The 25,327-nt window shown below is 40.8% G+C and overlaps 1 protein-coding gene across 1 annotated transcript in view; it reads left to right on the forward strand.

Annotated features, from left to right (window-relative positions):
- Positions 1-25,327, forward strand: part of CA4 (carbonic anhydrase 4) — a 125,383-nt gene that overhangs the window by 70,144 nt on the left and 29,912 nt on the right. Inside the window, exon 9 of the mRNA XM_073615244.1 lies at positions 13,316-13,369. Within this exon, the coding sequence (XP_073471345.1) occupies positions 13,316-13,369 (54 nt within the window). The remainder of the gene's footprint in view (positions 1-13,315; positions 13,370-25,327) is intronic.

The following is a 25,327-nucleotide window of genomic DNA, read 5'->3' on the forward strand; positions in this document are numbered from 1 at the left end:
TAGTTAGTAAAGGCAAAATTAATATATTGTCACCCGATATGGTGGGTAAAGAGGCAAGCATGAAAATGGATTAAGCATACAGAGTGATTGGTAATAAGGACTAGGCATAAGATAACATGTGGCATCCAGATCAGTATAAACAGTAGCAAGGTCACCTAAATTGCAGCAGTGGGCAGTAATGAGGCTTGATTTACCAAATACGGGAGATTACACTGCCAAAGGGTAATAACGTCAACTATGATAGGTGTAGACTAACTGGATGGGCATTCAGAAAGAAGAAGAAAGAAAGAAAAGGGGATTGGTACCAGAGGGGTGCAGGGGAATGAAGGACCTTGCAGGATAAGTATTACGGGAGGGGCAGTCCTTTGAGATTTTCTTCTGCTGGCTATCATTGGGGTCCTTTAAGAACATCAGTGAACGACAGTCCCAGTTAATCTATATGCAATATAGGTACAGTATAAGTAAAGTATCATCTTGGCACAGATGCAAGAGTGGATGTGGTTCAGGTGTGGTAGAGGTTTGGTATAATGCGGTATAGAGTTGGTATAGGTATAATACAGGTGCAGTATGACTGTGATAGACCTAATATCCTGTCCCCAGTAATTCAGTTTCTGGTAACAGTGCGAATGGGGGATGATGAGACCTCTCACTAGTTCCCAGGATGCTGCTGTGGTTGCTTGCTGTAGAAGGGGGTCCCTTCTGTCTCTCCCCGAAAGCCTGCAGTGATCAGTGGTGCAGAATCTGTGATGTGGGCAGTGCTGCGCTACCCCCGGGTGTCCCAACTCTTAGTCTCATGCTTGCATCCCCGCTGCCAGGTGAATACCTGGACAGTGTTGCTCTCTCTCTTTCCTCGGCGCCAAGACCCAACTTTCACAAGCAGTTTATTAGGAATCCTCTTCCCACTCCTTCTGCTGTCCAGGGCACACTGGAATCTGTAGTTCAGAGAGTCAGTTTCTGTATTACATGGCTGCCATTTCAGACTATAGTTCCCAGGATTCCAAGCACCCAATATTGAAGTCTATAGGGTAGTTTGGCTTTAACTCTCCCCCCTGCTGGACAGAGTAAAATGGTGCAGCATAACATCAGTATCTGAGTAGAAAGTGAAAGTACAGTAAACTGATTACATACCTACCAACATCTTGAGATGGGAATGAGGAACACCTAGTAACAAAAGTATGTAGGCATTGGACACCCCACCCGTCACGCCCCCTTAAAGGAGAATTATAAAAAAAATGATTAGTTAAACCCACAAGTGCTTTTTTTAACTACTAGTATTGCTTTACACTGGCTCCTGAAATGTACAAATGCAGCAATTTAGAAATTAGAGAAAAGGTTTAGCACTGGGAAACACTTTTTGAAAGATAAAAAGTGCATTTTATATATAACTATAAGGTAAATCAGACCAAAATGAGGGACGCATGAGCAGGAAACAGAGACAGAGGGACTTTGTTCCAAATTGGGGACGGTCCCTCGAAATCTGTGACAATTGGGAGCTATATAAGGGGAATGTCCCTTTTTCCTCATGTTTCTGTAGTCCTGCACCTGGCTACATAAGGATTCTGGTGGCTATCCCTAATCTATCCATTGCATCCACTGATAATTATGGACAGAGAAACAAGCATAAACTGCTATATTTCCGCTGAAAACGAACAAAAAGACTTTCTTCCGAAAAAGAGAAGGACAAAAAGTGATTAAAGTGATTGTAAACAATCACCTTATAAACAACCCATTCAGTTTAAAATAGAAATGAAATGCAAAACATTTTGTATAGATATAAAAAAATATATAAATATATTTGTTCCCTTTATTTATAAGTGATCACATTCCCTGTGTTCTCAGCTGCATAAGAGCTGGGGGAGGAGAAGCAGCAGCACACTGAGCTTCCCAATGAATGGCTATGCAGCAGGGGCGTGTCAGGACAAGTCTGATCATTGGAGGAGAGCATACTGAATTCCCAGCATATTTGGAGAACTGATCACAATGTGCTCTCCTGCTTAGTGTGGTCAGTTTTTAATAGGAAAGCAAGGGGGCTAGAAGGAACACCAGGGATTTCACATAAAGAAAGCAATACAAAGAGAACAGGATACTTTCTTACTTTCTCATAAAAGTACATGGTACAGCAGGCGCAAATCAGGAATATAAAGTGTTGGGGTAACAAATGCTTTAACTTCAGCAATAAAGCAAAATAGAAAAACAAGTCCAAAAAAATTCCCCAGCCATGTGCTTATTACTCTCATGACCTGGGTCAAAACAAACCTTAAAGTGGTTCTGAAAGTTCTTTGCTTTGCATTCTATGCATTAAGGTAAAAAACCTTCTGGATGCAGCTTCCTCCCCAGACCCCCCCCCTTCTTACACTTACCTGAGCCCCATCTCAATCCAGCAATGTGCATGAAAGGAGCGGCTCTCCTAGGTCTCTATCTCTTCATTGGCTCACGCAGCAGTGGGAGCCATTGGCCATTCACAGCCAGTGAGCCAATGAGGAGAGAACGGGGGGTGGGGTAGAGCTGCACTCGTGTTTGAATGGACACACAGAGCACGGCTTGGGAGTGAGCCTGCTCCAGTGCCCCCATAGCTTGGCTTGCTATTGGGGGCACTCAGCAAGTGGGAGAAGCCAGGACCTCTGGCGGGGACGCAAAAAGACAAGGATCAGGATGCTCTGTGCAAAACCATTGCACAGATCAGGCAAGTATAACATGTTTGTTATTTAAAAAAAAAAAAAAAAAAAAGATTCCTTTAAAATCCTTTACAATTTGGCAAAAACCTAAATGTGCAACTTTGACATGTTAGTTAGTTTTTCAGGACAGATTGGGCGTTCATTTATTATTTTTTTATACTTCAGTCTGCAGAACATTGCACCCGAGATCAGTAGATCGTGGGTGCAATGTCAGGCTCTACAGACATTGCTGAGAGTTCTCTGCCCATATATCCCTACGGCAGACAGCTTCTTAGATGCAGGAACTGTCACTGAACTACAAGGGCACTAATTAGAGAACTACAAGCCGTCTGCTGTGGTGGCAGAAAGGAATTATAGTTAATTCATTCAAAGAACTCTGATGTGGTTGTGTGGGTGCAGTCCCGCACAGCTGCGCTGTTTTTTTTTAAATGTGACAGCTGGTGCAGGGAGAGGAACCTCCTGCCCGCTGTCACAGGTGGGGGGGGGATGCTGAACATGTTACAAACATGTTACACCCTAAACATGGGTATAACATTTAATGCCTTCAGAAGGTGAACTTATCCTTTAATAGATATCTCCTGATTTTGTTTTCGCGAAGGGGTTAATATTCAAAGCAAACTCACTCACCCATCCATGTCTCCATGCTTTATTTTTCTGAGAAATCACCTTGAAAAACACCCCTTAGCAGTGGAAATTTTGAGTAAGGGCAGGTGATTCATGTAGCGTTTAAATCCTGGAATCCACCTGCCTTTAACTCAAGCATGCAGGTAGGAGGGTGTTCTTAACTGTGACAACCCCTCCTCCCCTCCAGAAGACTCTTGGGAAGTATGACATCATTTGCCTAGGCAGGAAACTAGGAAGTGAAAAAACTTCAAAATAAGATAGTTTGAAACAAGTGAATATAATATACTTTCCGATCTATTTACTAATGTTAACAGCATAAGGATTAAAAATAGTCAATGTTGATTGAGAGAGTGAGGCTCCGCTTTAACTCCTCAGTAACAGGTCTCCAATGCCCAACTTATGAGCATTAACCCCCTGAGTGATCAGTCCCCAGTGTATGCATGTTAACGCCTCAATGCTCAGCTCCAAAAACATGTGTATTAATTAGACATGTGCAGTTTGCCTAATTCCAAATTGAAATTCAGGCGAATGTCCATTTTTCGGAAATTCAGATGTATTAAAATTTCTGAATTACAATAGTACTGAATTTCAACTAATCCGAAATAACGGAAAAAAATTTGGGTGGAATTCAATTTCGAATAGTTTTCCAATTTCCAAAGAGAATAAAATAGAATACAAAATAAAGGAATAGAATAGAAAAATAGAATATAAAAGAAAAGAATATAATATAATATAAGCAAAACAGAACAAAATAGAAAACAAAAGAACAGAATAGAATAGAATAGAATAGAAACTAATAGAATAGAAACGAATAGAATAGACTATAATAGAATAGAAAAGAATAGAATTAGAAAAACAATAGAATAGAAAAGAAAGAATATAGCCATTTCCCAAAATTCAAATAGAATCAATTTGATTTTGAATAGAATAGAAAAGAATATAATAACAGAATAGTATAGAAAACACAACAGAATAAAATAGAATAGAATAGAAAGAATATAACCATCTTCCGAAATTCTAAATTTAGAATAGAATACATTTAAATTTGAATAGAAAAGAATAGAATAGAATAGAAACTAAAATAATAGATTAGAAAAGAATAGAATAAACAAATAGAAAAATAATAGAATTAAAAAAACAATAGAATAGTATAGAAAGAATATAACCATTTCCCAAAATTCAAATCGAATCCATTTGTTTTGAATATAATAGAAAAGAATAGATTAGAATAGGAAGATGGTTATATTCACTATTCACTATTCACATTATTGTGTTATTTTCTATTCTATTCTAATCTATTCTTTTCTATTCTATTTAAATTCAAATTTATTTTCTATTCTTCAAAAGATGGTTATATTCTTTCTTTTTTATTCTATTCATTTCTATTCTATTCCATTATATTCTTTACTATTCTATTTTGTTCTGTTTTACTCTATTATATTCTATTCTTTTATTTTCTGATATATTATCTTCTATTCTATTTTTTCTATTCCATTCCTTTATTTTCTATTCTATTTTATTTTATTCTCTTTTATTCACTTTTCGAAAACTTTTCAAATGCGAAAACTATTTGAATCGATTCGAATTTGAATTCCGAAAATTCAAATAGATTTGGATCGTATAAACTAAAGGAATTCCGAAAAACAAATTAAACGGGTTAAACAAATTTAACTAAACAAATTTATGTATATAACGGATCGAAACGAAACTAAACACATTTTTTCATTCTGCACATGTCTACTATTAATCACTCAGTGAGCAGTCTGCACTGTATCTGCAATAACCCTGCATCACCCAGTCCTAGTGCATGCATCTTAACTATCAGCTCCTATTCACGTTCATTAAGGTGACACTAAAGTCTCCTTTTTTATCAAAACATGTCATATTTACACGCTCTGTGCAGTGGTTTTGCACAGAGCAGCCCAGTTCATTCTCCTCTTAGGTCCCTCTTCAGCGCTCCTGGCCCCTCCCTCCTGCCGAGTGCCCCACAGCAAGCAGCTTGCTTTGGGGGCACTGGAGCTGAGCCACTGCTCTGTGTGTCTATTCAAATACAGACCCGCGGCTCGGCCCCACCCCCTCTCTCTGCTTATTGGCACACTGACTTTGATTGGAGACAAATACACCCCTCTGCTGTCTCACCCAATGAGGAGGGGGAGTCTGAGACAGCTAAGACTCTCGTTCACCATCCCTTTATCGAGAAGGGGCTCTGGTAAGTATTAGAGGGGCTGGGGGGGGGGGCTGCAGCACACAGAAGGTTTTTTATATTAAAGTGGTTGTTAAGCCACCCATACCAAATCATTTAATCCCCTTTCTTACATGAAGATCTAATGTGCAGTGTGTGTTTTGTAAAAATGATTCTGCAAAATACCTTATTTACATCACTGCTTGGCGCTCACTTGACCTGCCGTCACTCTCTCTCCTTGGTCCGAGCACTACAGTGGGCTGTACTTCCCTGCTGATGTCAACCAGGAGGAGAGGAAGAGAGGGGGAGAGGGGCGGGAGGCCGCGTGAGCGCCCCATGGCACTGTAAATAAGGTATTTCTCAGAATTATTTTCACAAAACACACACACTGCACATTAGATCTTCATGTAAGGAAGGGGATAACATGATTTTTCACTGGTAATTTTAACAGCTTTAGCAGCCAGAGGGGTGGGGAGGAGATGGCTAACACAGACACACGGAGCTGATAGGCAGGGAGGGAGGGGAGAGGGAGAGAGGAGAGACAGCAAATGACAGAGACATGTAAACTGACCACAGTAATCGGGGATCAGCTGCCATGATTACCATGGTCAGCACACCAAGGGAGACACAGGAACTAGCAGGATCAACCAGTTTTTTTAGAGCATAGAGAGGGACAAATGACACAGCACAAACGCTATGCTCTGTATCCTACTGTAAAGAATCAGGATAATTTTTTTACTTTTTAGGGTTACAACCCTTTTAATTGCATACAATGCATTAGGATCAAAAACCTTCTGACTTTAGAACCACTTTAACTTCTCAGTGGCAGCAAGTACATGGGCATGAATCTTCAACCAGTCCCCAAGGCATAGTTCCTCAGTGGCCAGCCTTCAGCTTTCAATAAGTAGGTCCCAGTGCATGCACATTAAAGTGCAAATCCTTATTTATTGTCACAATGACAAGAGTTTCATGAACAACAAATTGGCGCAAAAGTTGCAAAAAGGATGCAGACATTAATAACATGCTGCCAAGACTTCAAGCCCTCTCCATTGCGCTTAAAAAAACATTTTTATTTCTGTCTGTGTTACCAATAGCGATTTTTCCTCAGTTCAGATTGGTAAAATCATTGTCAATGGAATAGTAAGTGAGCAGAAATCTGTCTAACAGAGACCCAGATAGCAATATAAAGTTAGCATAAAGTGTAATCACTTCACATTCTAACCCTAAGTGTAAACAGAGTTATGACTGCACTTACACTTTGACCGTTGATTGAATTAATAGTCCAAGGAAGGATGTGGTCCGGGGCATGCAAGAAATAGCTACATGTTAACAGAGCTCCATAGCAAAAGACTAAAACCCTAAGCATAAATAGGTAGCTATTGACTGCAAAATGGACAAAGCAGGTTGCCAACCCCTTTCCACAAAACCCAACAATATATCTACTGATCGCGGGTCATTCATATTTTTGCCACCCAAATGCATTATTTTACATTTTTGTACATTAAACCTGTGCCATGTAGTGGCCATGTAATTTGTAGTTTGCCATGTAATTTGCCATGTAGTTGCCCACCCCAATAATTTGTTCATATCTTCTTGCAAGGTTTCCACATCCTGCACAGAAGGTATTGCCCTGCTTAGCTTAGTGTCGTCCGCAAATACCACGATTGAACTGTTTACCCCATCCTACAGGTCGTTTAAGAACAAATTAAACCACAGAACCCTGGGGGACCCCACTTCCCACCCCTGACCATTCCGAGTATTCCCCATTAATCACCACCCTCTGAACTCGCCCTTGTAGACAGTTTTCAATCCTTGTACTCACCCTATGGTCCATGCCAACTGACCTTACTTTGTACAGTAAACGCTTATGGGGAACTGTGTCAAATGCTTTTGCAAAGTCCCGAAAAACACCACATCTATGGGCCTTCCTTTATCTAGATGGCAGCTCACCTCCTCGTAGAAGGTTAATAGATCGGTTTGGCAAGAACCATTCATCATGTATCCATGCTGATTACTGCTAATGATATATTTTTCATTACTAAAATCTTGTATATAGTCCCTTATAATCCCCTCCAAGAGCTTGCATACTATTAATGTTAGGCTAACTGGTCTGTAATTCCCAGGGATGTATTTTGGCCCTTTTTTAAATATTGGTGCTACAATGGCTTTTCTCCAATCAGCTGGTACCATTCCAGTCGGTAGACTGTCAGTAAAAATTAGGAACAATGGTCTGGCAATTACTTGACTGAGCCCTAAGTACCCTCAGGTGCAAGCCATCTGATCCCGGTGATTTATTAATGTTAAGTTTCCTAAGTCTATTTCTAATTCTGTTCTCTATTAGCCATGAGGGTGCTTCCTGTGATGTGTCATGAGGACAAACACTGCAGTTTTGGTTACTGAAGCCCCCCGATTCCCTTGTGAAGACTGAGGAGAGAATAAATTCAATACCTTTGCCATCTCCCCATCCTTTGTAACCAGATGTCCTTCCTCTTTCTTTATGGGGCCAATATGGCCTGTCCTCCCTTTTTTACTGTTAAAGAACATTAAAGAATTTCTTGGGATTTTTTTTTGCTCTCCTCTGCTATGTGTCTTTCGTGTTCTGTCTTAGCAGCCCTATTTCCACCCTTAGATATCTTGTTGAATTATATGTAAAGTCTGAATGCTGATGATGATCCCTCAGGCTTGTATTTTTTGAAGGCCTTCTCCTTTGCTTTTATATGCATGTATATGCATTTTTACATTGGAGTTAAGCCATCCAGGACTTTTGCTCTTTTAAATTTATTTCCCAGTGCGATGCACTGGCTAATGCCCTTATTTAATATGCTCTTAAAGCAAACCCATCTCTCCTCCGTGTTCTTTGATTCCAATACCACATACACACGAATGGACATTCCAACAACAAAATCCATGGATTTTTTCCGACAGATGTTGGCTCAAACTTGTCTTCCATACACACGGTCACACAAATCTTGTCGGAAATTCCGAACGTCAAGAACGTGGTGACGTACAACACACACAACGAGCTGAGAAAAATGAAGTTCAATAGCCAGTGCGGCTCTTCTGCTTGATTCTGAGCATGCGTGGAACTTTGTGCGTCGGAATTGTGTACACACGATCAGAATTTACGACAACGGATTTTGTTGTCGGAAAATTTGAGATCCAGATCGGAAATTCCGATGGAGCCTACATACGGTTGTAATTTCCGACAACAAGCTCCCATCGAACTTTTTCCGTCGGAAAATCCAACCGTGTGTAGGGGGCATAAGATTTTATCCCAATTTATATCTTCTAGCAAGGTTCGTTGTTTAGGGAAGTTGGCTCTTTTGAAATTCAGTGTCTTTGTGTTCCCCTCGTGTTTCCTATTTGTGTGATTTATATTGAAGCCAATTTACCTGTGATCGCTGTTTCCTAAATTCCCCCGTATTTCCACATCCGTGATCAGGTCTGTATTGTTAGTAATCGGTAGATCTAGCAAAGCCTTGTTTCTAGTTGGTGCGTCTACCATCTGACCCAATAAATTGTCCTGCAAGACATTTAGGAACTGGCGAGCCTTAGACGAATGTGTGGTTCCCTCCGCCCAGTCTATGTCTGGATAATTAAAATCCCCCATTATGATAATACTTCCCATCCTTGCTGATAATCCAAATTGTGATAGGAGGTCCGCACCCTCCTCCGCCCTCAGGTTAGGAGGCCTATAGCATACTCCCAGTATTATTTTACCCTTGGCTTCATCCCTTTGGAGCTCTACCTATAGGGATTCCATCTCTTCCCTTGCTCACTTATTGATGTCATCTCTTACAGTCACTTGTACATTATTCTTGATATATAGGCATACCCCTCCCCCTTTTTTACCCTCTATATCCCTGTGATAATGGGAATACCCTTGAATGGTTGCCAGCCAATCATGAGAGCTGTTGAACCAGGTCTCTGAAATTCCCACAAAATCAAAATCCTCCTCGTTCAACAGTATACAGTATCTAGTTCACCCATCTTGTCCGCCAGGCTCCTGGCATTGGTGAACATACCACGTAGTTTAGACCAGTCGCATACTGTGCTCTTATTGGGTGTTCCGAGATTGCAAATAGGACTTATTACTATACTTACCTTGGGTTTATGTGCTTTAGTCAACCTACCACTAATGCCCCCAATACTACCCACTGGAATATGTTCATTGCTGACTATCTCTAGCTCTGGACCCTCCCTGTCGCCTAGTTTAAAAACCCCTCTAACTTTTCGGCCATCTTCATACCCATTATTAGAGGAGACAGCTTTTATTGGTAAAGTTAACCTGTGGGGAAGGGGCATTGTTGTAGAAGTAAGGAATGTTTATTGCTCTTACCCATAGTATTACCTACAAAACTAACAAAATATTCTCAACAGGATAATTTTAATACCTATTGAGCTTATAGGGGCAACTTTTGTCATTTACCTCCATTGTCCTACACATGCCCATAATTGCCAAAGCCAAACTTCTAATGCCTAACTTCCTGCTGTGTGGGTGCAAGTGTCTTTGGTTAAATCCCCATTATATTGGTGGCCAGTGTAGAAACTCCTATTTATATTGGTAATCGTGGAAAAAAAAATCCAAACTTGCAGTTGTGGTCAGTTTTGAATCCTCCCTTACATTGGTGGTCCATGTAGAAACCCCCTTTAAATTGGTGGTGAGTGTAAATTCCCCTTACATTGGTGACCAGTGTAGAAATCCCCCTTTATTGGCTCTTGATGTAAAATTTCCCATTAAATTGGTTGTCAGTGTAAATTGTTCATAAAATTGGTGATCAGTGTACATTTCCCTTTACACTGGTGGTAAGGGCAGAATTGCCCTTACACTGGTGGTCAGTGTAAATCCCCCTTAACATTGGTGGTTGGTGTAAATGCTCTTATTACATTGGTGTCAGTGTAGAAATATCTCTTTACCTATTGGTAGGTGGCATAAAATCCCTTGTTACATGGTGGTCTGTGTAAATTCCCCCTCACATTGGTAGGCATTGTAAATTCCCCATTACATTGGTAGAATCCCCCCTATATACTTGCCAAAGATTTCCAGCTTTGCTCTACATGAGTCAGAATTTGCCACAGTGTACTGCCTCCTAACTAATCCCATCCCCCCACCACTGCCACTGATCCCATCAACCCCCCAACATTGTCACTGGTCACATCCCCCCTCCTCCAGCATTGCCACTGATCCCTGGAGTCCTAAGATCCCTAGGAGTTTTCTTTCTATCGATGGGTCCCCTCACTTCCCCAGGCCATGGTATGAAGGCAGTGAGGAGATGATGTGCTGTAACCTTTAGCAACCAATCAGTGAGCAGTAATGCTGTGCACTAACTTCTTGCAACTAATCATTGAGCGGTAAGGATATACAGTAACCTCTAAGAACCAATCAGTGAGCATTAATAATGCGCAGTAACCTCTAACAACCAATTACTGAGTGATATAGATGTCCAGTAACCTCTAGCAATCAATCATTGAGCAGTATTCATGTACAGTAATCTCTAGAAACCAATTAACAAGCAGAAGGCATGTGCTGTAACCTTAAGAAAATAAACAGTGAGCCATAATGTGTGCTGTAACCTCTAGCTGCCAGCCAGTGAGCGGTAATGATACACTGTAACCTCTGGCAATCAATCAAAATGCTGCCTGATCTGACTCAGTAAACTGATTTTGAGTCTAGCTGCTATTTATTGTATGTCTCAAAGCATGTGGAGAGCGAAATTGCATGGAAGAGGGGGCCCAAGAAAATGTTTGCCTGGTTCCAGTCAATATTAAAGACGACCCTGTTTTTCTTATTGTGCCACTCTTTACACTCTGCAGCATGTAATATACCTGTACCTGCCCCACTTTGTACACTATGCAGCACTTTATATATTTCTGGCTGCCCCAATATTTAGGCTGTGTTGTGCATTATATTGTTTGGTTAAGCGGCAGGGGCGGTTCTATGTCAACAGCAGAAGCATGAAGATTCTGGAAGTGATTGGTTTTCATTAGAGATAAGCAAATCTGTCCAGATTTGAGTTCTATGAATCCTAAAATTCTGAGAACCCATACCCGAGAATGTGAATTGCATTAAAGTCTATGAGTGGTGAATGTTATTAGTAAATTCTGCCCATTTGTAGGGCTTATAGATGAGGTATTGTCAAAAGCAGGAATGGTAAGCTGGACACTGCCACAGGAAATCTGTTCCAATGGCAAAATTTGACTAAAAAACATCATACAGCAGGGAGTGAGTCCTTTTCATGTGGCTTTGAGGGCTTTGAGGGTGACACTGAAAAAACCCCACAAATTCTTTAAATTAAAACCTGGGGAAATGCCTCAGAACTGTATGTGGTATTACGGAACTTTTTGTTTACAGACAGTCTCAACAGTGTACTTTAGCAGTGCATATTTAGCTGTAGTATACATTTTTTCATTTACAATTAGCTTTGCCTACCTTCAGCAGCAGTGCTTTTCAAATAGTTTTAGCAGCAATACTGTACATGCTTTTTCAACAAACTGTAATAGGCCCTCTTTGACCAGCAGGAAATAATTTTGCCAGCATTTTGCTGAAGTTGTCCCAGTTCCTGCTGATGCCAAATTGTCCTTGTACTGGCCAATTTCTATCAAACTCTCAGATAGAGCTGTATAGACATTTACCAACTGTAGGAGAGTTTAATGAGGAAGAATAGAGAAACATGGCACAGGCAGATGTTTTCCTACAGGAATTAGGAATATAATTTCGCAAATATAGTTGTGTAAAATTGGTTGGACAGTTTTAATCAGGCATAATAGGATTACTTAAAGCGGAGCTTCAGTCATTTTTTCATCTTTCCATCTATTAAATCTTCTTAACTTTGGATAGTAAAACATCTTTTTCTGCCAATAAATACTTTATACAGCCCAATTCCTGTTTCTTGTCTGGTCATTAGCCTAGGCGTATAACATCATGCACAGCGCTCTCTCTCTCACTCTTGTGAGAGTTTGCCATGAAGGTACGGGGATGAGTCATAAGAGGACCAATGAGAGCTGCAGAGCTGGGGGTGTGCCTCTGTGTGTCTGTGTAAATCCAGGAAGTGAACAGGCAGCAGCTTCAGCTGCCCAGAGTTAAAATGGCTGCAGCCAGACTTAGTGGAGGGAGATTTCTGCAGCATATTTGGCAAGTACAGAATCACAGTGTATATAAAATCATTTGCAAAGTGGTTGGAGGGAAACTTCAGAATGGCAAAGATGTTTTTATTATAAATTATGTGAGCAGACTGCAGTTCCTCTTTAACCTACATATGTTTAACATTGCATAGTATAGTCCCTATAAAACGCCATATCAAGAGAGAGCCTAGCTGGGAATCACTACTTTAGTAAAACAGTTCAGAACACAAACAGCTACTTTACTTGCACTTATACTCATACGGTAAATGGGACTTTCTCAGTGAAGTCCAGGGTAGCTCAGGCAACACAGGTGAACAGCTGAAAACATCCTAAGCCCAAAAACAAAGCACCACCCTAACTGGGTCTTCTGGATAAGGTGCATGCTATTAAACGCTAGCAGGCTGCCTGCAAGCTGGTTATGACAGTGAAGGGCCTCTCACCTGGCTACAGAAAGCTCTCTGAGCTGCTGGGGGGGGGGCTCAGGAACGTTTCTTCCCTGGGTGAGTACAGGAACTTTGTGGGAAAAGGAAATGGAATTGTGTCTGCATCTGTGGATGATGAGTAAATAGGCACTCTACTACAAACTACCACAATTAAACACAAACATACAAATAAATGTAGTCATTATATTGAACTGCTAACTGCGTTTTAGGACATCTATCTTGTAAATTCTTACTGCTGTGTTTTGTTTTCTTTTTTATCTTTTCTCCAGTAGGTAAACCATGGTGTTATGAAGTCCAATTGTCACCTTTGGAAAACTGCATAGGTAAAAAGCCAGTATTAATTCATGTTATTACTGTATAAATGAATCCAAGTGGTGCCCAAAATTACTATTAAACATCAATTTATCATGTATCAAAATAAGAAATAAAATTGGATTCATGAGTCACAACCAAGGAAACTAGATATACTGTATGTATGTAGGTGGGAAAACAGCAGTTGCATTTGATGATAGTTTTTTTCTTTTAAAGTGGTTGTAAACCACATTCCTGAAATCTGACCTAGGCACATATATCTGTAGTGTTTACTTATCTCTCTCCTAAGCCCTAAGTGCGGTGTCTTTCTGCTGCTCCATTCCTCTGTTATCAGCATAATAACTTCTGACAAGTTCTCCGACACAGGAGATAAAAGCAGCTGGAAATTTGTGGCAGGGGAGGGTGCTTAGAGGTAGATTAGCAGAGAGCTTGTCTATTCAGACCACAGCTCTGCAAGTTTCTTCTTTCCTCTGCCTATGTGGAGGGGGTGTGGAGTGTGCCTTTTCCCCAATCAGCTCACACACACTGTTAGCCCAAACTCCACACCCACTGCTGGAAGAGGAAAAAAAGATTTGTAACATGATGTGCACTTTCTAAAGAGTGTAGAAAGGGAAAGACAGCAGATATACCAGTAAAACTTATGTAAGAGGAATTGTTTCATCTCTGTGTATCATCTGAGGCTATTTACTTCACTGGGTATATGTGAGGGTTTATAACCACTTTAATGTTCAACTGTGCCCAGATTATTGACAATAAAGCAGTGTTAAACCTAAAAACAAAAATGTAATATGTTGCAGTTTAGCAATCCTGCATCAGTTTTCTTTTTTAAAGGCTTTTTTCATTTTTGTAAATCTGGTGACTCAGCCAGTAACACACTTCCTGTCTTAGGGAGTCTGCATTCTGGATGAAGTAGTAAAGCAGCCACCTTTGGACAGCAGCATTGTCAGTCTAGGGAGAAGGTAGTGTAATGCCGCAAACACACAAGTGGACTTGCCAACGGGCTAAACTCTGTCAGCATTTCCGACGGAAAGATATTTAGAACATGTTCTATATCTGAGTCCGTCAGAAATGCCAACAGAAAAAGTCAGATGGGGCATACACATGGTCGGAATGTCTGACCAAAAGCTCCCATCGCACTTTTTCTGTCGGGAAGTCCAGCATTAGACTAGCATATTTAGATGGATTTCACTAACAGATTAAAGCCAAACTCCAACTAACACTTTATAAGCAGTTACAGCAAACTGTTTTTTCCATTTGGAATAAAGGTTTTAGATAAATGAATAAAAGCCAACATTTCTAAGCACCTCTGTCAGTTCTATATGGTTTGTCTCAACCCTCTAACTCAGGAGTGTAAAACTCAATTTCATTGCAGACCGCATCAGTGGTATGGTTGTCCTCAAAGGGCCAGTTGTATCTGTAAAACTAGATGTCCAGAGCTCCCCACCCCCCTAACATCAGATGTCCAGAGCACCCCACCCCCCTAACATCAGATGTCAAGAGCTCCCCCACCATCAGAAGTCAAGAGTCCCCCACCCTCCCTTACACCACAGTGCACCCCCCTTACCTTATGCCACTGCCGAGAAGAAGCCGGGGCTGGAACTGGGAAGCAGAAAGTGCAGGGTTTGGAGGAGGACCGGAGGAGGGCTGAACTTATCTGCCGGAGTCTGCTGAATGCTGAGACCAGGGGAGGCAGAGAGGAGGAGGTGCTGTGGCTGCACAGAGAAGTGCAGGATCTGTGTGAGAAGTTCTGTCCTCCTCTCTGCTGGTGACTGCTAAGATGGGGGAGAGAGATGAGCCTCTCCATGGCTGCACAGGGACGAGCAATATCTGAAGGAGTTCTGTCCTCTCTGCTTCCAACTGCTGAGACAAGATAGGGGCAGAGACGAGGGGCGTGCCGAAGCTGCAGGTGAGGTGTGAGGGCCACATGAAATGGCCTGAAGGGCTGGATTTGTCCTGTGGGCCTTGTGTTTGACACATGTGCTTTAACTGCTACTTTGTCTGGACAGCTTGGTCTGTTAAATTAAGTTGAAAAGTAACAGACTTACGGGCTGCATCACAAAGTGAAAATAAGGGGAAAAAAAGAAAACTAATGCAGCCATCACATCTAAGAATTGGTAAGCTGTAATTGAATAGATTTTTATTTTTGGGTTTAATACGACTTTAATTTTTTTTTAATATAGCTAGCAAGTAAAAGAGTTTTAAAACAAGCCCTTATGGCCTCTGTATCTGAAGGCACTGTGGAGAGATCCATCTTCAAGGTTTATAAGAGAGGCATTGTAACTGCATCTCCTCTTCTCTTATTTTCTCTAGTAGCCTGCCAGCCTCCTAATGTAAGCAAGCACCAGGTATTGTACAGGCTTATACACAAGGGTGCAAAAAATGCAACATTCAGATCTTGAATGCATACATTTTTATGTTTGTCTGATTTTAAATACATTTCTATTTAGTGCTCCAACCCTTTTTGCTGAAGTTGCTTTGTATTAAGCCACTGGGCAAAGCTCTGGTTTATTATGCACAAGGTGAGGCGAATGACAGAAGCTGCTGAAGTACAAACACTATAAACACTATACCTTTTTCCTAAAAGTTTTATCATCTTTCGGCCTCAATTTGGCCTCAGCCTAAAGCCGGGTACAGGCGGGCTGAATATTGGGAGACATTTGCTGGTTCAAAAAAAAACAAAAACGCCGACATTCGGCCCATGTGTATGATGGTCTGTCCAACAGAAGCCGGCCGTTTGGCCAACTTCTCTCGGACAAGCATGCTGGAAAAACCAGCAGCCGACCCACTCCCGATCAGCACTCTCAGCTAATGGCGAAGAGCGCTGATCAGAGTGTTCTAGTGGGGGGGGGGTTCCCCTGTCAGAGCACAACAGCTCAGCGGGGTAGATCGCTGTACTAATGTTGGATGGTTAGTACAGCTGCTCCGACTGGAGCTGTCAGTTTTTTTGTGCAACCCGCTGAGTTGCACGAATAAAAACTGTAGTGTGATTGTAATTTATTAACCTGTCTACTTTGTGTGCATTTAAAGGCCAAATACATTTCCAGTTTAAATGCATTCCAGGTGCATCAAAACAGCAAGTGTTTAAAGCCTGTTTGAATTTGGCAGCCACATTCTTAGTAGAAAATCCTGCCCCATGTAATCATAGAGAATGATCCTTGCTTTCTTTGTGGAAACAATAGCCTCTTCTGAGGTTCCACATTTTGGAGCCAAACCTATTTTATTGGACAGATGGATGTGTAGCCCTCTTTTTTGGGTGGGGAGTTATGAGAAATGGACCTCCCAAAAAAGGTAATTGTGCTAAATCTGTCAATAATAAGAGAACCAGAACTTTCCCTAATGCCCCGTACACACAAGCAGATTTTCCATCAGATAAAACTTGGATGGTTTTTCTGACGGAATTCTGCTCAAGCTTGCCTTGCATACACACGGTCACAGTTCTCTGAACTTTCGACCGTCAAGAACGCGGTGACGTACAACACTACGACGAGCCGAGAAAATGAAGTTCAATGCTTCCGAGTATGCGTCGAATTGTTTCTGAGCATGCGTAGGAATTTTGTGCGTCAGCATTTGAACAGACGATCGCATTTTTGGATAGGAACTATTACCGACCAAAAAATAGAGAACATGCTCTCAATCTGTACGCAGCAAAAGTGGAAGAGTGGTGGTAAAAAAAAAGCTAACAAGGCCCCCATCTGGGACAGAACCTTTGTGGACAGAGGGGATTCCCTTCCTGGGAAATTAACCAGTAATCTATTTAGAGTAATTGGGAGCAGAGGAACTACTGCATCCATCATATACCATTAACCAAAAACCTATAGATTCACACTAGTATAGAAATAATTTATACATACTAGGGACAATTTAGACAGGATCCAATTAACCTCCCAGCATGTCTTTGGAGTGTGGGAGGAAACCGGAGGGTCCGGGGGAAACCCACGCAGGCACAGGGAGAACATGCAAACTCCAGGCAGGTAGTGTCGTGGTTGGGATTCGAACCAGCAACCCTTCTTGCTGCTAGGTGAAAGTATAAAAAAATATATATTGGGCAGCACAGTGGTGTAATATATATATAGATATATATATATAGATATATATCTATATATATATACAGTTATATATACAGTTATACAGTTACCTATAGAGCTATTCCTAGTTAACCCCTTCCCGACCGGCGCACGCCGATGTACGTCGGCAGAATGGCACGGCTGGGCAAATGGACTTACTGGTACTTCCATTTGAATTACCCGCCGTGCCATTGCGTGCGCGCCTTCGGCGGCGCGTGCGCGCCGGCCGGGAGTCCGTGAGACGGGTCGCAGGTCCCGCAGACTCGATCGCGGCTGGGATACCCGCGATCGCCTCACGGAGAGAACGAACGGGGAGATGCTGATGTAAACAGCATCTCCCCGTTCTGCCTAGTGACAGTCTCACTGATCTCAGGAGCAGTGATCAGTGTAGTGTCACAGCTAGCCCATCCCCCCTACAGTTAGAAATCACTCCCCAGTACTGACTTAACCCCTCCCCTAACCCCTTCACTGCCAGTGTCATTTACACAGGAATCAGTGCATTTTTATAGCACTGATCGCTGTATAAATGACAATGGTCCCAAAAATGTGTCAAAAATGTCCGACATGTCTGCCATAATGTCGCAGTCACAATAAAAATCGCTGATCGCCACCATTACTAGTAAAAAAAAAATAATAAAAATGCCATAAAACCATCCTCTATTTTGTAAACGCTATAACTTTTGCGCAAACCAATCAATAAACGCTTATTGCAATTTTTTTTAACCAAAAATATGTAGAAGAATACGATCGGCCTAAACTGAGGAAAAAAATGTTTTTTTAATATATTTTTGGGGGATATTTATTATAGCAAAATGTAAAAAATAATGCGTTTTTTTTCAAAATTGTCACTCTTATTTTGTTTATAGCGCAAAAAATAAAAATCGCAGAGGTGATCAAATACCAGCAAAAGAAAGCTCTATTTGTGGGAAAAAAAGGACATCAATTTTGTTTGAGAACCACGTCGCATGACCACGCAATTGTCAGTTAAAGCGACGCAGTGCCGAATCGCAAAAAGTGCTCTGGTCAGGAAGGGGGTAAAATCTTCTGGGACTGAAGTGGTTAATGTTGCAGCAAGGTCCCATTAGAGCGGCCCCTAAGATTGATGCGGCATCAATTTTTGTGTCAGAGACATAATGACAAGATCTGCGACGATGAGGAGACCCCTCAGCCAGCAATAATGATCTCTTCTGATCTGGGATTAGTAGCATGTACTAGGCATGTAGCTGAGACATTCTCTCTCTCCACTTTCTCCTTCCGGGATCTTTTCCCCCACAGCCCAAGAGTCTGGAAGTGACATACATAATTATACATTACAGTGTTATAATGGCAGATGAAAGTAAAGGGCAGCGGATCCCTACAGATGCAGGCTAGGTAGAGCTTAGTTCAGAAATGGCAAATTGTAGGGTTACACAGAAGAGGCGCTATTTGTAGCTGAGACCTTCTCTCTCTCCCTCCATTTCCTCCTTCTAGGATCTTTTCCCAATAGCCCCAGAGTCAGGAAGTGATGTACATAATTATACATTACCGTGAGGGCAACGGATCCCTACCTGCTGGGTAGGTCATAGTTCAGAAAGCCCAAATTTTAGGGGTACACAGAAGAGGCTTGCTAACAAAAGCAAAAAAAAAAACAATCAAGTTGGGTCTACTCTAAAGTGGACAATATATATTGCCAACCCTGCTGCTAGTCTTTACACCAAAAATCTTTATACAGATATACAATTTCATATAAAAAAACTTGCTCATTAGGGAAAACTGACTGACAGATTCACTTTAAGCTTGATGCTACAAATGAAAACCAGTAATGTGCTATATAAAACATGACTATTTTATTGTCACTACTTACTACAGTTTACACTGTTAAAGTGGATGCAAACCATCACATATACCAAGTGAATTGAACAGCCTCAGATGATACACAGAGATAAAACAAATCTCACTACATACGTTTTATATATGTATATCTGTTCTCTTCATCTGTATATATCCTTTAGAAAGTGCTCTCCGTTAGACATGTGCAATTCGTTTCGTTCCGAATTCCTTTTTTAACAAATCTCGACAAACTTGTTAATTCGGAAATATCCTAATTAATGAAAACCCCTTTAACATTTTTTTCTGAATATTAGTAATTTAGAATTTTCGAAAATTCAAAAATTCAGAAATTCGGAAATTCAAAAATTCAGAAATTTGAAATTCAAAAGCCCAAAAATTAGAAAATCTCAAATAATAACTAACTAATAATAACTTAACTATCACTAACTATTAAATTATAGGTATTGGAATTTTCTTTCAAATTTGGCTGTTAGTGAACGTAACGAATATGAATTTATCCGAAGTTCCAAATTTTCTGAAATAACGAATGCCATATCTAAATGCATGGAACGTAACAAATTAATTATAATAAATAACACTAATAATAATAATAATAAAAACATTTTTTTTATTATTATTTATTATTAATTTGGTATTCTGTTCCATGTGTTTTAGACGCGGCGTTCCTTATTTTGGATAATTTGTAACTTTGGATAAATTCATATTCGTTACATTCACTAACAACCAAATTTGAAAGGAAAGTCAAATACCTATAATTTAATAGTTAGTTATTATTAGTTAGTTAGTTAGTTAGTTATTCTTTTGAATTTTTGGATTTTCTTTCTTATTTTTGGGTTTCCAAATTTACGAATTTTCAAATTTACTAATTGTGATCATAACTAATGACCCAAAAAAAACAACAATGAATGAAACTAAAACAAACACATTTTTCGGCAATGCACATGTCTTCGTGTTACGGATTTTTTTTTTCCTGGTTAACACTGCAAAGAATCTTGGGCAAACAGCCAAGACAGCTGATTGGAGGAAAGGCACACACCCCCTCTCCTTATAGACAAAGGAAGAAAGGAATGTTTAGATCTCTGCGCTTAGATGGCAAGCTTATTGCTAATCTATTTATAGAAACCTCCCCCGACACACACTTCTATCTCCTGTCTCGGAGAACGTGTGAGAAGTTATCAGGCTGATAACAGAGCTACTGAGCAAGAGACAGCTATGAGACATAGTGCTTTGGAGAGAGATAAGAAAACACTACAGATATATGTGCCCAGCTCAAATTTCATTATTCGGGTTTACATCCACTTTAAAGCTGAATTTCAGGCTGATATAACAAACACAAATGACTGCAGCCTGTATTAAATAATACATTATTACATTTATTTTTTATAAATACAAGCACTGTAAGTACCTGAATTTGGCATGATATCAGCCTCCTGCAATAGAGCTCAGACTGGGAATAGAAGCAGCGAAAGATGCCAGTCGTGTGCTGTAGTATGCATGTGATAACAAGGAGAATACATTTAGGCTTTAAAGTGGTTTTAAACACTTACATATACCAAGTGAAGTGACTGGCCTCAGGTGATACTCAGATGAAATCCTCCTACATAAGTTGTACCTGTTTATCTTCAGTCTTCTCTTCTCTACATCCATTCAAAGTTCAGAATCTTTACAGCTTGTCTGAGCTTTCAGAAAGCAGGGAGCAGATTTTAAACTATGTAGAGCTAAGAGCTGATTGTAGGGAAGAGACATACCCTCTTCACACAGCATACAGGAACAGAGCTGGAGCTGTTCCTCACAGGCTGTGTGCTGGAGCTCCCTCTCCTGTCACCTTTTTATTCCTTGGTATCAGGAAAATGTGTCGGAAGTGAATCCTGCAGATAGAAGAGGAATGAGACTAGATGTTGAGCTATTCACTTTGGGTCATCACAGAGGACAAGAGCCACTCTTTATGTCTAGAGGAAAAGAGATTTTTTTAAATCAGAAAGGTTTTTATTTTGCATAAGAAACACATACATATAGCATACAGGTAAAAGTACATAGCGTATACATATCTCGGAGTTCTCTCATAGCATTTTATGGAAACATTTATCAGCTACCTAAGGTTATTATAAGACGGTTCTGATTACATTCTATCAGGAATATAACCTATCATACCATTATCTTTTAAAAATAATAGATCTAACAAGTAATGTAGTTCGCAAGGAGTATATATTCAAATAAAATACAATTTAAGCAAGTACCAGCTATAATAATGTTACCCTTATATGCTGAAAGCACTAGTGATCTCTGATAACCTTAGAGTATAAAAATAGAAAACACGTCGTTCATTTAACAGTAGCATTGAAATCAACTCTACTACATTATAATTCCGTCAACCTTGTTTAAATTCGTTATGTTTAATTCAATATAATATTCATCGGTGGAAGAGAAAGTAAAATAGAAGAGAAAGAAGAGAAGAAAGAGAAGAAAGGAGAGAAAGAAAAGGAGATATAGGAGCAGAACAGAGCAAAACCTTGCCATACAGTACCATATCACATATACTGCCATATATCCCACAGGGAATGTCCCTTCTTATAGCTCCCACTTCTTTGCATGTGTACAGTTTCCATACAGTAATCGGGACTACATCAACCCAAGAGTAACCTATCTTTAATTAGTTGTTGTGGGGCCAAACCAGGAACGTCTAACCATGCCTGCCATATTGAAAGGAACTTTTGTGGGGCCTTCCTATGTTGGTAAGTAACTTTTTCTCTTATTAGGAATCTCTTCACGCTGTCTATCCATTGCCTCCTGGTGGGAACTCGCAATTAGTCCACCACTGGGCAATTAGTCTCCTCGCTGTGTATAATAAACGGATAAGCGCTATACGTGTAGGTGGGGGTGCTAACTCTTCGTCTATTCCCCCCAGTAAACAGACCATTGGAGTTCTCTCAAGAGGTATCATATATACTTCCGAAATCGTGTCCAGTACTTCCTTCCAATATCTGAATAGCTTGTGGCATTTCCATGTCATGTGGAGCAAGTCTCCATGATCGCGTTCACATTTTGGGCACAGGGGTGAATCTCTAATTCCCCATTTATAAAGTTGGAGGGGGGTTCTGTACGCCCTATGCAGTAAGTAGAGGTGTGAGAGTTTCTGGGACGCAGATATTGATACCAGGGGGGCATTCATAAGGCATATATTCCAACTGTCTCCATCCATTTCTCCTATATCCTCCTCCCACCGCTGTCTGCATGGTATTCTAGAGGGATCTTGTGTTCGTGCTATAAGAGTATTATAGCATCTAGATATCATGCCTTTTTTAACTTCATCCATAAAAACATCCTGTATAATTGGATGTTCTGTTTGTTGGGTCCTGACAGTTCTATTCTGGGTTTGTAAGGCATGACGCAGTTGGAGATATTTATAAAAATTATTATGTGGGATCCCAAACTCTATTTGAATCTGCTGAAATGATTTAAGAGTGTTATCTTGGTATAATTGTGAGATATATTTGATGCCTGCGTCCTCCCAACTCTTGAAGCCTTTTAGTTTTTGTATTTCTTTCAGTTGTCTATTTCGCCAGAGAGGCGTGCTGGATAAAAAGCCCGTGATGCCTATTAGTTTCTTGACATAGGACCAAAATAAAATTAACAATTTAATCGTAGGAGCTTCCGGGTCTAAATGCAAGAATCCCGCCTCCAAATTTGCCAGGGCTGAATAATTGTTGTCTTCTAGTGTTATAAGTCTACAAATCGGGTCTTTCGGATCCAGCAAGCCCCATCCTCCTAGTTGTTGTAATTGAGAAGCTAAATAATACATTCTGGGATGAGGGACTGCAAGTCCCCCCTCCTCTTTGCCATGCTGTAGTGTTGATAGTTTTATCCTCGCTATTTTTTTCCTCCATATGAGTTCTCTGAATTGGGTCTCTATTCTGTCAAACCATTTTTTAGGTATCCACACCGGGGAATTATTAAAAATATATAACAGTTGTGGTGCCCAGAACATTTTAATAAGATTAATTCTACCAACAACGGACGGGGTAGTTTAAACCAGGCCCTGCTCTTTTCACAGAATTTAGTTAACAAAGGTGTTAGGTTCCGGTCAACATAAGTGGCTGGATTAGGGGTCACCTGGATCCCCAGGTAGCGGAATGAGCTTACTTGTTGTATCATCTCTGCGCCTAGGGGTAGTGGAGTATTCAGGGGGTCGAGCGGCATCAACACTGACTTATCCCAGTTAATGGAGAAGCCCGATAATTCTCCAAAATCCTTAATGAGAGACATGACTGTTTGTAGTGTATCTTTTGTGTCCCCTAAATAGAGCAAGGTATCATCTGTGTACATGGACACTATGTCTTTATTCATACCTCTTTGGAATCCTGCTATTCTAGCGTCACCTCTAATTTTTGCTCCCAGGGGTTCCAGGGCCAAGGGAAACAGTAGGGGCGACAATGGGCACCCCTGCCTGGTGCCTCTAAATAAAGGAAAAGGTTCTGAAAGTTCCCCATTAATCCGTATCCTGGCAGTGGGCGCGGCGTACAAAAGCCGTACCCACCGAATAAAGGTGTCTCCCAGTCCCATGTTCTGCAGCGTTTTCCACAGATAAGGCCACTCGACACTGTCGAAGGCCTTAGCTGCGTCTAGTGAAAAAATTGCCCTATTGCCTGTGTTGTCCACTGGGAGTTGTAGATTCAGGAATAGTCGTCTTATATTTTGGGCCGTGGATCTCGTGGGGATGAACCCGGATTGGTCTCTATGTACTATTTTATGAATTACTTTGGCCAATCTGTTTGCCAACATCCGAGCCAGCAGCTTGATATCGGATGTGAGCAATGAAATGGGCCTATAGGATCCAGGGGAATTTGCATCTTTACCCAGTTTTAATATAACAATAATGATCGCCTCGTTCATCGAGCTTGGCAATGAGCCCTCTCTTAGTGCCTCATTGTAAACTTTCAGTAGTGTGGGAAGCATGGAGTCAGCGTAGCGTTTGTATATCTCTGATGGGAGACCATCTACACCTGGCGATTTATTATTTTTAGTTTGAGATAGGGCAATGTCTAGTTCTTCTGCTGTTAAAGGGGCATTAAGCATGGTCCTATCTTCTATTGGCAGACTGGGGAGCTCACAGCTATTTAAAAAATCTTCTATTGCACTGTTAGTGGGTGTAACTTTAGAAGTATAGAGGTCAGCATAGAAATCACCAAAAACTGTCAGGATATCAGGAGTAGAGCATTTCAGAGCGCCCTGTGCGTCACAGATGGCGGAGATGAGAGAGGATGATTGCTGAGACCGTGCCATTACTGCAAGCATATGACCAGTCGTCTCCCCCTCCTCAAAGTGTGATTGTTGCAGAAAGAAACGTTTGTTCTCCGCCAGCTGCAGCGCCAACTACCCAGACATTGTCTGTGCACTCAACCATGCTCTCTTAGTGTCTCCTGTGGGGTCATTAATATAATTGTTTTCAGTTTCGGTGACTCTATTTCGTACCAACAATTCCCAAGCCTTGGTGTCAGTTTTAATCTGTGATATTGTTTTGATAAGTTGTCCTCTCAAAAAGGCCTTCGCTGCATCCCAGACCACCCCCAGCTTAGCCGTACCGATATTATCCTGTAAAAACAGCTTGAGTGCACCGCTTATAGGGTCTGGTTCAGTAAACAGCGAGAGCCAGAAGGGATTAAGTTTCCATATTGGACGTCTGTACCTACTTGGTAATGAAATGGTCACCCAGAAGGTCGAGTGGTCAGATATATGCCTATCTGCATATCCTGATTCCTCTATTAAGTGAAGCATCTTGTCATTACCAAGGCCCAAATCTATTCTAGATAATCCGTCATGTGAGGCTGAATGACAGGAGTATTTTTTTATTGTTAGGATGTTTAGACCTCCAGACATCTATCAGCCCCAATTCTTCAAGTATTCTGGCAAAGGGGGTACTACCTTTTACCTGACATGTGCTAGCAGTAGGTACAGGTAATTTATCTTTAAGAAAATTAAATAAATTATTGTAGTCCCCCATTGCCAGTAAGGGTACTTCTGGGTATTGGGCCATAAAACTTGCCAGGTGCCTGATAATCTCTGAGTTATACGGTGGGG

This window comes from Aquarana catesbeiana, linkage group LG02, assembly GCF_042186555.1.
Source record: "Aquarana catesbeiana isolate 2022-GZ linkage group LG02, ASM4218655v1, whole genome shotgun sequence".
In the NCBI taxonomy this organism is placed as follows: Eukaryota; Metazoa; Chordata; class Amphibia; order Anura; family Ranidae; genus Aquarana; species Aquarana catesbeiana.